The sequence below is a fragment of the Harmonia axyridis genome, chromosome 7 (assembly GCF_914767665.1).
Source record: "Harmonia axyridis chromosome 7, icHarAxyr1.1, whole genome shotgun sequence".
Taxonomy (NCBI): Eukaryota; Metazoa; Arthropoda; class Insecta; order Coleoptera; family Coccinellidae; genus Harmonia; species Harmonia axyridis.
The window spans coordinates 20,853,473-20,865,806 of record NC_059507.1 but is presented as its reverse complement, the minus strand read 5'-3'; the positions used below and the strand labels follow the sequence as shown (position 1 = coordinate 20,865,806).

Sequence of the window (12,334 nt, the reverse complement as noted above, 5' to 3'; positions counted from 1 at the left end):
AAAGGGCATAACCTACTGAACACGAATGACACGAGAAATGTCAAAAAATAATACACAGTGTTGACATGATAACCAACGAAATCGTTATAAATAAATTGAATATTCTGTGAATTTTTTTATGTATAGAATGACGGTTTATGTAACACAATTCGAGTGTTATTTCTGACGCCATCATCTGCATATCTGAACACGTATCGTGAATTCGATTTGAATTTGGCAATAATTCGATCATCAAATAGAATTGACACATTTAATCCTTTTGTAAATCGTGAAACTATCGGAAAATACCCTGTGTTTGCTTTGGAATGGATGTTTATTCATGGTGTGAATGCCATTTTTATCGGAATAGTTGTACGTGTAATCATCTGTAAATATTTACACAGATTAGTTGATGTCTGCTCCATGTAGCAGTTGTATGGTTCGTAGAATTAAGTATATCGGATGAACATGGCAATAACGCTTTCAACGCAGTATCGTAAATAAGATATTGAGCTGAATAGTAGGTACTGGATGGCTCACATAAATCAGTCTAGTTCAATATTTCCGTATGTTTCCCAGAAAACGCGGAGAGAAATTAAATTTTATTATTGGAAATAACAAGCCAAAATCGTAATGATGGGGATATTCTCTAACAAAATACGTAAAATTCGATAACCAAGCCTTGATAGAAATGATACCTTTTCACTCGAGTATTAGTATTTCAAGTACAAGTACGCCTCTGTAACGTAACGAAATAGTACAATTTGACCCGATGTTTAAGTCAATGGCACGGCCGCCATATTGTCTTGAACTTTGATAGCGTGGATTCCAACGTATTGTAAACTATTTTATCAGATAAAGATCAAAGAACGAAGGAATTGTGCTATTAGGGTGACAATACAAACTGCAGTCTAATGCATTTTCTGTTAACGTTGATCTTTTGAAATTCAAACTTAACGGTTCATTCAAAATTTAATGAGTAATCCCAGGTCAGTGTTCTAAACACACTGATTTTTGATTGAATATTTGCAGCGAATAAAGATCGCTGCACAACATAAAATTATTGAATCAAAAACATGTTATGGATCGTTTATAATGAATGTAATATTTTTTCGTGTTCGTTTTTGTGCCTTAATTTTTTTAACATTATTATGATGTTAGTTGGCTAAACTATTTCCTCCATGATGTGTTTCAAATGTTGCCAGATGTTCAATAGAATTTCCAAGATTTCCATTTTTATTTTATAATAACGAAAACATCACATATAGTGGTAGGTACCTAATTTTTATTTTTCTTTTAAATATGAAGCTGATAGAAAGTTACAAGCTTATTTTTTTTTTGTTAAGATGATTGTCACAATAAATTTCTATCTTTGAATTCAGTTCTTTTGTTTTTGATTCACCATAGATTCAAAATTCCACAATCATTACCTACATTTTACTGTGAAAAAAATAAATATGACACATTTTATTGATCAGAAAATAAGGAAATTCTGGCTGGCTTCTAGGATCTTGGACTGAAAGCATTCAGCGATATTACAGAGAATACCGATGTACAATCTGGACCGTACAATGGTACATTGACCCCCATGAATTAAATTAAATTGATGAGCAGCAGTCAGAAACAAGAATTAATTGAATATTCAGTGGCTGTTTTGTTCCAGATTATCAGTGCTCGAACAGAACCGATAGGAGGATACATCTCAAATAATATTCGCATCATCTACCGCCTTACGGACGTCTCGACGCCAGTGGCTGGCGCCTCAGACTAGCGTCGGAAGTGTTTTTCCTATAGTGGACATAAGAAGTTTCAGATGATGTTTTTTGCTGCAGAGAAAATAACCTTTTTTTATCGGGTTCTAGTTGTTTTTTAGGTCAGCAGAGGAATTGTAAGGAGATGTGTTCATTTCAAGAATTGTAAGGAAGAAACGCTCCAATTTGAATTGAAACGACATTAGAGTATAACACATAGTATTATACAGGGTGGCCATTTGAAAACGAAACAGACGAGATTACAGACGAAATAAAGTTTTTCGATAGAAATGCTCGGACAGGTCGATTTCTGTTTCGAGGGGGACATTAAGTTGTAGGTTACGGACGCATAGCGCTTCAACCCTTGCTACTACAACCCTCACCCCCAAATTTTGAATAGGGAAGATGGGGTGAGTGATACCTCATTTGAAAGGTATTTTTATACTGATTTCAGCACAGTAATTGTTTTTTCATTTTATGCATTTCTATCGAAAAACTTTATTTCGTCTGTAATCTCGTCTGTTTCGTTTTCAAATGGCCACCCTGTATATAGATAGAGGAAATATACGGAATTTTTATGTGTCTCCAACATGCTAAAGAGGACGCGACATTGTCGAATTGTCTTGTTTTTTCAAATTCACAATTTTACTATATTATTATATTGAATGAAATATATTTATTTGAGTATTACCTGATAAAATATGAAAATTTGAACATTTGGAATTCTATATTTTCCCCAATTGTCGAATTTATAGAAGAAATGAGTCTGTATCTACCTGCTAAAATCCAAGTTTTGACACCTAGGCGTTATTATTCCGATCTTTCTGTTTCACGTGGTTTGAGAGTTTTCTGCTATTTTTAGTTATTTACTTGAATATATTTTGAGCTAATATGAAACTTAAAGATTCACTATGGGATATAAGAAGTGTATTCTTTATGGAGAAACCCGCAAATTGAGTGAAATATCATATCACTGATATGTGTTTTCATTTTCCTCCTTATATCAAATTTGATAGTTCATGTTGGGGACAAAATTTCGATGGAACTCCCCATACGTTTTTTCGTCGGTTTTTTCAATTGAGTTCCGGTCATTGTTATTATTATGATTTCATCAAACGACGCCACAATATGAATTTTACTACTTTTCGTTTTCGTCTGTGGGTGGCTATATTAAAGAAACGAATATAATCATTATTGAAGTTTTTTTCATGATTTGAAAATGAAGCATCTATAGCAGTTATAGATTCATCTCCACAAATAACCGAGAAACCTCGTCAAACCCACAAATTTCTACAATAAGGGAAATCCACAAAATATTTTCAACTTCTGCTAATTTCCCTTCACATGGTAACACCAAGTGAATGTTTCGGATCAAAAAACACAAAATTCAATACCAACCCAACAGATGAAAGTTGAGGCGCATCTTCATTGCAACACATTTATTCAAATAAAGGAAAACTTTCGCTGGGAACACCAAAACAAGATCTGAATTACTTTCACACAAATTGTTGCCTATTGAGAACAAAAACAAATTTTTCATCCGAACAAGGATTACACAAAGCTTCATGGGAATTATACATTCCGTAAATACACTCACCAAACTTTCGAATTTATGTACTCAGCTTCACTGGACCACAGCGGATTTGTCCTCGTCCGAATCTGAAACGAAAAAAAAAACACATATACTCAAGTAGTCTACAGTGGCGGTTCATGAATATTTATCACGGGTTGGCAGTTTATGCAGCTTTATACCTGACCTTGAGGTATATCATCCGACACGTTTTTTATGATAGAGGATCGATTCAATTGTTTTGTCATTTTTAGTATTCATAAATGGAATCATTACTGCAGAATGACTTCCCAAACGCTTTGTTTTTTGAAAAAGTACCATTTTCCGGCCTAGTCCGCTAAGTACGTACAAGAAAATAGCATCACGGCTTGCAGACAATTCTTCAATTCTGGAAAAATTGTCTGCAAGCCGTGATGTTATTTTCTAATATTAATTCATAGACGTTAGACCATTTTTTCGTAATCACAAACTTCCCGCACTAGGCCTGGAAGAATAACCTTGTCGTTATCAATGACTATACAAAAATCTTGATAGGTCTGATTTTGATAAATGCATTTATCACGTAGCAACAAAATAACGACTGACACCTATTTGACATGAAATTGGTTGACAGTTTGTATAGTTTTTGGTCGCATTTATCGCAATAAACTATAAAAAGCATCAGCGATAGTGAGTTTGAAAATGTACCTTAAGAAATTTTCAATGCAGCAGCTGCAGATAAACCATAATTATTGCCTAAAAAAATCCAGATACGAAAACGTTTATTATTTGCAATTACAGTAGACTCGCGATACTGTGAACACAAAATGTATCAAGGGTGTTCGAGTTATCGGAAGTGTTCATCTTAAGGGGGGTAGGGCAATGTGCAAATTTTGTGACGTATTTTATAATAATTCATTTATTTTAACACTTGAAATATTGTGTAATTTTGGTTTGAATTTGTTTACTCTTCAAATTTTCCAGTACAGCTTTTTCTTGCAGGCGTTTCAAAGTTTCTTCAGCCCAATAAATAACAGTGGAAATTGATTTCACTGCTTCGAAATGTGGAACTTTGGGCCTTACAATATCGACATCGTTATCTTCATCGTCGCTGTTTTCTGGAATATTTTCATCATTCATATCTAGCTCATCGCAATTCCACCGTTCAATTTCTTTTTCATTATAATCATGCTAAAATATAGAAAATTTGAAGGAAATGAAAATGTATGCTGATTTTACTTACCGGTTGAAGTTCCATTAAGAGTGATATTGTATCTTTCACAACAACTTTTTCTCTATTGAGCATTTCTTGTAACATACTCAAAGGTATATTATCCTCATCAGTGAAATCTTCAGTGCGATCAAACAAATTTTTCCAACACTTTGAAATCATCTCTGCATCCAATTTGATCCATGCAACTTGTAAATGAGCCACACAATCTTTTAAAGTAAGTCGTTTCAGAGCATCGGTTATGTTTTCCTTTTGACTCACAATTTGACTCAATAAGCTCCTTCTGTAATGTAGTTTTGTTAAACGTAGGATATTCTGATCCATGGGTTGGATCAAAGGAGTCACGTTGGGCGGCATATAAACAGTGAAAATTATTCCATCTGAACTTCGTAATTCCTCAGCCGGCGGATGACAAGGAGCATTATCCAAAATGAGAATTGATTTTTGAGGCAGTTTTTGACCTCGCAGAAAGGATCTGACCTGAAATTTGAGTTTGATATCATTATGTTATACGAAACGTAAAAAAATTACATGTCACTCAGCTCTGGAATAAAATGATGAAAAAACCATGTCTTCAAGATGTCTATCGTCATCCAAGCATTTTTTGAGTGCTTGTAGATGAACGGATTTTTAAAATTTTTAAAACATCTTGGCTTCGCTGCTTTACCTATTAATAAAGGCGTCAACTTATGCGAACCATTAGCATTCACGCACCCCAATAAAGTAATACGTTGCTTAGCCATCTTCAATCCAGGAGCTGCTTTTTCAGAAAGGGCAACAAATGTTTTGTCAGGGAAAAGTTTCCAAAAAAGGCCTGTTTCATCTGCATTGTATATTTGATGGTTACTTAGGTGATGTTCTTGAATTAAATTCTTCAGCTTCTGCTTGAAAGGATCGACTAATTCTGGCTGCGATGATAGCTTTTCGCCAGTAATTTTTAAAAATCTAACGCCATGTCGAATTTTAAATCGCTGTAGCCAACCATCACTGGCATTGAAATTATTGGTTTCTTTAAATTCTTCATGTAATTTTGATGCCATGTGTTTAATCATATCTCCTGTGACAGGAACATTATGTTTCCTCTGATTTAGGAACCATTTGTATAATTTTCTTTCCATTTTTGGATTTTCCGGTCTTCTCAACGTTCGCTTCTTGCTAGGTTTCAAGGTTTTATTGACAGAGTCCTTTATTTTTTCAGCCTTCTTCTTTATGGAACAAATCGTTGATTTTGCTACGCCATATTTCACAGACAAAGCAGTTACACTTAGACCTTTTTTGTGTTCGTCTAATATATTCGCTTTCTCAAATAGAGTTAAACACTTCGGAGGCATCGTTACACTCTGATATTCCGTAAACGCAAAGTACGATATTCACTGTTTCAATAAATCTGAGATACTAAATGTATTATGACTATGCAAACAAGTCTGAACGTGTTCGTAAGCGAAAAAATTAGATTATCTGTCTCTATTCATGTTACCGAATTTCTGCGATGTTCACGTTACAGAGTAGTCAATGGATCAGAATTTCTGTTCACGTTATAGAGCCATTCACGGTATCGCAAGTTCACGTTATTGCGAGTCTACTGTATTTGAAATGGATGGATATGAAGAAATGCAAAACTATTACAGATGATGGCTTACTTGACGTAAGAATTTGAAACTGTCAAATCCTCTACCTTATGGAGCATGTATGTTGAAAAGCATCATTTTATTGAAGAAAAATGTAAACATAGCCATTTTCCCAAAGGTAAACTCTGGGGTTATTCACTATAATAAGTTGGAGGAAGCAGTTTCAAACCTGTGTGTAGTTAGGCATTTTTATGTAGCCAGTACAGAGCGTAATTTTTCTAAACTGAATTAATTAAATCAAACATTAGAATTATATGTCACAAGATCGGCTTAGCCGGTTATCTGATTTCTTCATTGAATCTAAACTAGCAATATCATTGGATCTTAAAGACTTTGTGAGCCAGTTTGCCAAAATGAAAATTCGAAAAGTTACTTTCTAAATTCATATTCATTTGCACCTCATGCAATACTAAAATGAATTTAATTTTCATTTACAGGTGCGAAATTATTGGTTTCTTATTAATGAATATTTCTGTTGTTATCATAATTTTTCAGAGAGATGCATTCAATTTTTTCATCGCTCGGTAGAAGATCCCGACCCCGATTACCCAATATTATTCTGTTAGGGCGGCAAATTGGGTCTCTGGCTAGGGCGGCAGCTTAGCTAGCGACGGCCCTGAGTAAAGCCTACCTAAATATCTGATAGATTTAAAATTCTTAGATTCTATACGTACCTCATTCAAACGTATTTGTGAACGCGTGATGCATAAAAAATGCTTTGGTTTGTTAATCAGACAAAATTTAAAATTTTTTCGGTTTACATTTGTCATTCTGACGTTTCAAAAAAATCACGCAATATAGAATATTCTGAAGTATCAACATCTTCTTTTGAACTGAGAGCAGCTTTCAGCGTTGAATAATTTGACCATAATGTAGATGCTTTTAACTTCGTAGACAAATGAGGGAATTATGCAGCCATTACATTTTCAGATCGGAAATTCGTCTGTTTTTCTTGGCATTAATCCATGAAACGTTCGTATTATAAGCGTCATTTATTTTATATTATACGGTTTGAACGTTTTTGCTAAAATTCACGGAAAAATAACGTGAATACGAATTCAAAGAAGTGTACAAAAGCACTCGAGTTCTGTTCAGTACTTTCTCATTTAACACACAAATGGAGAAAAGAACTTCCTTGGTTAATTTAAAGACCAAAAATTCCTATAAATGTGTACCAAAGCACTTTGTTTTCGAGATTCAAGATGTTTATTGTGGTCTTACATTTTTGTGATTGTTATGCGAATTCACCGAATCATTATGAATCATTGCTACATATCAGGAAAATAAACACCATAACTAGTAATTACTTTATTCATTACAGTTTGCTGATAGGATTTTCATTATAATTCGGACAAAACTCAAAAAACGAAAATTATAGCTTTAGATTAAATTTTTTCAAAATACCAATGTTCCACAAAAAACTTCCGAAATAAAAAGCGGGCACCGTATTAAAAAATTATCACCCTGTAGATTTACGATCGAAATTGGCATATAACGTGATATAAACTGTAAGTTGACATATATATGCTGAATTTCAGTTGGATATCAAGTGATTTGCAGATGCTATGAGAAAAAACTTGAATAAAAATCAAATTTCTATTTAGAAGACAGAGTGTTTGCGAGCTATGTTCATGCATTTTTCTTCATAAAATCATCCGAGAAATCTCTCATTTTTGTTATTACTATATATAACTCCAATTTAGGAACATCCTGTAAAAACTTCAACAAGAAATTAGTTATTTTTATCCGATTTCGATTCTGTCTGCTTTCCCATACAATCCGCCACTGGTAGCCTATCGCATAACCATAAGAAAATTATCCGGTGGATATTTACACACCATTACGAGTTATATTGGTGGCCATTTGCATGCAGAACAGCATTTAGGCAGATGTAGTGAGACGGGCTGAACAAAATAAACTTTATACCGTCCAAATAATAATAGGATAGATTTGAATGGCTCGTTTCTTCAGGCACGTGGCCTGACTTCGGCATTGTGTTCGACACTTCGGTTCTTTGGGTAAATATAAATCTTTGCGACCCCCCATTTTCATTCATTATGAATAGGAACTGATTGTGCTTTAATGGATCCTAACGCATTCGGTAAAACGATCTCCTGATTTATTGGAATATTCTGTTTTCATTGGATATATCCCCAATTTTTGTAGATTTCGGGTATTTCGGTATCAATTCGATCAGATTCTTATCACGTCGACTGTATAAATAATTAAGGTAAAGAAATGAGAAATGGTTCGTGTTCTTATGGCGTGACCATTTCATTATGCATAGGGTAACAATAGTAATACGTTTAAAAATAGGCCATTATGAGGGATTTCTAAATATCATAAAGTTTACATCTAGGTTAATTGAACAAGGATTTTTGATGGAATATTGTAGACTATGGTTATCTTTATGATATACTCTGCTTTATCACATTTTTATTAGCGCAAAAATACAACGTTTTCTAATCTGGGAAATATACAGCGAGAAAAGAGTTCATTCAAAAACAAGTTGCAGAATGGGTTCGTATTCCAACACGAATGCGAAATTCGAAAACGAGCGACGCATGGATCGCATGAGTGTTGGAATTGCCTTCTGCAAAGAGTATCCGACGATATTTTCTTTATTTCAGTCAAGTTTTGTGAAATATTGGCGGAATTCAATGAGAAATCCAGATTATATATCCTAGTGACTTTTGTATTGTATCTTGGCAATTAGTGTGACTGTCACGAAAATTGACAGATTACGGAATTTGAATATGAATCGTTCGTTTCGAATTTCGAAATAACTTACAATTTCGCATTAAATTCGTGAATAATTATTATTATTATTATTATTATTATTAAACAAAGATTAAAGTTTAGGCAATGCCTATAAACTCTGAAGAAATCGATTTAACACCACCAGAATTAAGAGAAATTGCGTATAATGTTGCAAATCATTTCACTATATCCAACTTAAATTATATTGACAATTATTGACGTTTGTTGAAATTTGATAGGATTGGAAGTCAGTATAGACAACTACAAAACGAAAAATATAACTCAAAACGATGCTGTAATGAGTTCATTACAGCACTGTTTTTAGAACTGTAATGAACACATTACGATACTGAAATAGAGAAACTTACATACAGTTTCGAATGACAGACTGGAAATGCACAATCCAAAATTTCGAAACAAATATGAATGGTACACGGATGGTTCGAAAACCACAACAGGAGCCGGCGCTGGTGTATCTGGGATAGGCTCTTTTCATTTGTCTCCCAGTAGATATACATACTTACAGATGAGTGGCAATCCATTATGATATTTAAGCTACTGTTCAAGCACTGAGCTCTCATGTCATCGATTGAAAGTTGATTTTGGGACATCCAAGGGAAATCTATTCATTAAGCAAGAATAATAAGTCTGGATACCTTGTCACTCGGGAATCGAAGGAAACAAGAGGATAATACACTTGCCTAAGGTAGCACCACTCTTTTTTCAAATAGGTCTGAAAGTTTCTGTGATATAAGGGGAAGGGGGACGCATCTACAAGGTAGTTTCAAAGGAAGAAGAAAACCAAAAGAGATACACTCTGATGGAATCATACAGGTATAAATCACTACAAAAAGATCATTCACGTTGAAAACCGAATTGTGACTCGTCTATAAAAATACGTTGCGCTATTGTGGTAAAAGCCAGTATTGGTGGTGTTCTGCCCACTGCCGGTAGCTCTATACCAGGTGATAGCCGAGAGTAAGTATTCTTGCTCTCAAATTTAGGGAATGCAACAAATTCCTTATGGTACTGGTTGAGACTACCCGTCTATAGGTCCTCAAAAAATACTTTGAGGGCTGTTACAGATACCGTTCGATTTCTTCGAGTAAAATTTACGATAATGGTCTTCTCTTGCAGATGTTACAAATGGGTCGACCAGGCATCGGTCTCCGGGCAATGCTGCTGATTTTCAGGAAAAGGACCACTATGTACCTCACTGATGTCTGTGGAATATTTAAACGTTGCGCAATCTGGTAGCTCAACAAAAGCTTCTTGATGTAGGGCTACTATTCTTGCCGGGTCAAACTAAGAAATTGGACTTCCCGGCTTTTTCCAATATTACAACTCTCGTTATTCGCTGAAAACTGATTAACTTCGGATACACCTGTATTCTCCCAAACCAGAAACATTTTTGGTGCTAAAGCACTCATAGCCTTTCGTACACACAGTATTCTCCACGAGATAATATATCTACTTGAGCAGCTTCAGTAGCCATCAAAATTATGTGCGACCACATCTTACCAGATTCACGATTTGTTGCCTCGTAATATCATGCCCTTTTACCAATTTAGAACGTCTAGGACATTATGGGTAAATATCCATTTACCCAATCCTTCACATCCTCTAACGATACATCGTTACAAGCAGTCTGGGATAAGATACCTTGAGAGGAAATCGATGATCTTAGTTGAAGTATCCCAAACATATTTCTAAGTGCATAAGGCATCGTAGAGGCCCAACACATCAATGATTTTTCACATTTCATTGGATTTTTTCTGAAATTTGGATCAAAAACTGATTCAATCTAAGAGACATATAATACAAAACACTGTTGTATTAATTTCATTATTATTGGCTATTCTTTCTTCTGTCACTTAGTAGATTTATTTTATGGTTTTTTGGTATGTTGTTGAATTTATTTTGCATTGAGACACTATTTGATAGTTTCTTACTTACTTATTTATTAAATTCGTTTTTCTTTGAAGCAGTTATCAACTACACAGATGTTCAATTCACAGACTGTGGAATCATAATGGAAGCTTGACAAGGTTTGAGGACTTTCAGAAGTTAAAGAGTTAAAAAAGGTTTTCTAGAAATTGTCCACATTTCGAGTTATACACCCAGAAAATACCTTAAAACACGCAAAAACCATTACCAGTAAAAGACTAATAGCCAAAGTGATCATCGACGATTGAAGTAAAAAAAATTCTCGAATCCAAAGCGCTCTTCGCCTTACCAAAGTGCCTCGAGTTATTACGATTTACAGCTTTCAGCACGTCGGCAACGATTAGGGCCTCCTCATTTGCCGAAAGGCGTGCCGCAGATAGAGCATAATTCAGCTCGTCGTCTGTCGAAGAGGCGATAGCCCCAAAACGCCCAGGAAACATCGAGTGGAATTTTCCAAACTACCACGTTCTGTATTCGGCCGCATCCGACCAATTGAACATGATGAAGTATTCAATCGAAAGCGGGTTACACACGCGATGTACCGGCCCCCTAAAGCCCCTTTCACGTCGGAACAGCGATGCCAGACCTTGGAAATTATTTTCCCTGAATGTGTTTCATTTTTTTTTGGTTAATTCATTCGCGAGTGAAAAGATTTTAATGAAGTCGAATTACTACAATCTGATTAAAAAAATTTCAACTTACGCTCAATAGTTTTAAATGTACTTAGATCTCTCTGTACTTGAACAGGGTTACTATTTGCAAGCTCTATGTGTGATCCTTTTGACTTTCGACAGAGTTAACAGGTATTTATCTAGAATTCTAAAACAGTTCAATTCAGGACAACTTCGCGGATGCTGCAAACACACGATCGGGAAAAGAACTTTCTCCAAACGTTACACACTATACTTTTCCTACAACTGCTATGGAAGGTAGCGTATTCTTCACAGCTTACTCAATTTCAAAACCATGTTTTGCTCATACTGTGGGAAATATTATTCCCCACGGTACTTTGCCTACACCTCGCTTGGTAGACCAATGAAATTGGGCTTTTGAGTCGTTTCTATGGAAACACAATAAATTAGCACATACTGTCAACGAAGGATATTTTGATTTGAATCAAGTCCATTACTTGAATTATTGAAATTTGTCGTTTGTAGGAAAAGTATTGTATGCAACATGTGGAGAAAGTAGTTTTCTCGCTCGCTTCCACACTCGCGAGAAAAGTTGGATTTTCCCCATTGTTGCACAATATACTATTTCCTACAACTGCTATGAAAAGTAGCGTATTATTCGTATTCTTCATAGCTTACTCAATTTCAAAACTATGTTTTGGTCATTCTGTGGGAAATATTATTCCCCACGGCACTTTGCCCACACCTCGCTTGGTAGACCAATGAAATTGGGCTTTTGAATCGTTTCTATGTAAACGCAATAAATTAGCACATACTGTCAACGAAGGCCATTTTGATTTGAATCAAGTCCATTACTT

At 35.0% G+C, this 12,334-nt stretch overlaps 3 protein-coding genes across 7 annotated transcripts in view; all 3 read right to left on the bottom strand.

Moving 5' to 3' along the window:
• The window catches only part of LOC123683889 (leucine-rich repeat-containing protein 24-like), a 191,281-nt gene that overhangs the window by 123,989 nt on the left and 54,958 nt on the right, over positions 1-12,334 (bottom strand). For 4 of the 5 annotated variants that reach the window (XM_045622883.1, XM_045622887.1, XM_045622889.1 and 1 more), the window contains exon 3: positions 3,328-3,389. The exons of the other annotated variant lie outside the window; for it this stretch is intronic. The gene's annotated coding sequence lies outside the window, so the exon portion shown is untranslated. The remainder of the gene's footprint in view (positions 1-3,327; positions 3,390-12,334) is intronic. 5 annotated transcript variants of the gene reach the window in all.
• LOC123685317 (jerky protein homolog-like) lies at positions 3,355-4,939 on the bottom strand. Its single transcript, XM_045624975.1, has 3 exons — positions 4,523-4,939; positions 4,248-4,470; positions 3,355-3,389 (listed from the first exon to the last, which is right to left on the bottom strand). The coding sequence occupies exons 1-3, from the start codon at positions 4,865-4,867 to the stop codon at positions 3,355-3,357; spliced, it is 603 nt and encodes a 200-aa protein (XP_045480931.1). The 5' UTR covers positions 4,868-4,939.
• Positions 5,038-5,841, bottom strand: LOC123685316 (jerky protein homolog). Its single transcript, XM_045624974.1, has one exon. It carries the CDS (start codon positions 5,839-5,841, stop codon positions 5,038-5,040), a length of 804 nt encoding a protein of 267 aa, XP_045480930.1.

Excerpts from the sequence above, each read along its gene's own strand:
- LOC123685316 (XM_045624974.1), bottom strand. The coding sequence starts at position 5,841 with ATGCCTCCGAAGTGTTTAACTCTATTTGAGAAAGCGAATATATTAGAC.
- LOC123685317 (XM_045624975.1), bottom strand. The coding sequence starts at position 4,867 with ATGCCGCCCAACGTGACTCCTTTGATCCAACCCATGGATCAGAATATC. Across the intron at positions 4,471-4,522 it reads TCTTAATGGAACTTCAACCG|CATGATTATAATGAAAAAGA; the intron begins GTAAGTAAAATC and ends TCTATATTTTAG. Across the intron at positions 3,390-4,247 it reads TGTACTGGAAAATTTGAAGA|ATTCGGACGAGGACAAATCC; the intron begins GTAAACAAATTC and ends TTTTCGTTTCAG.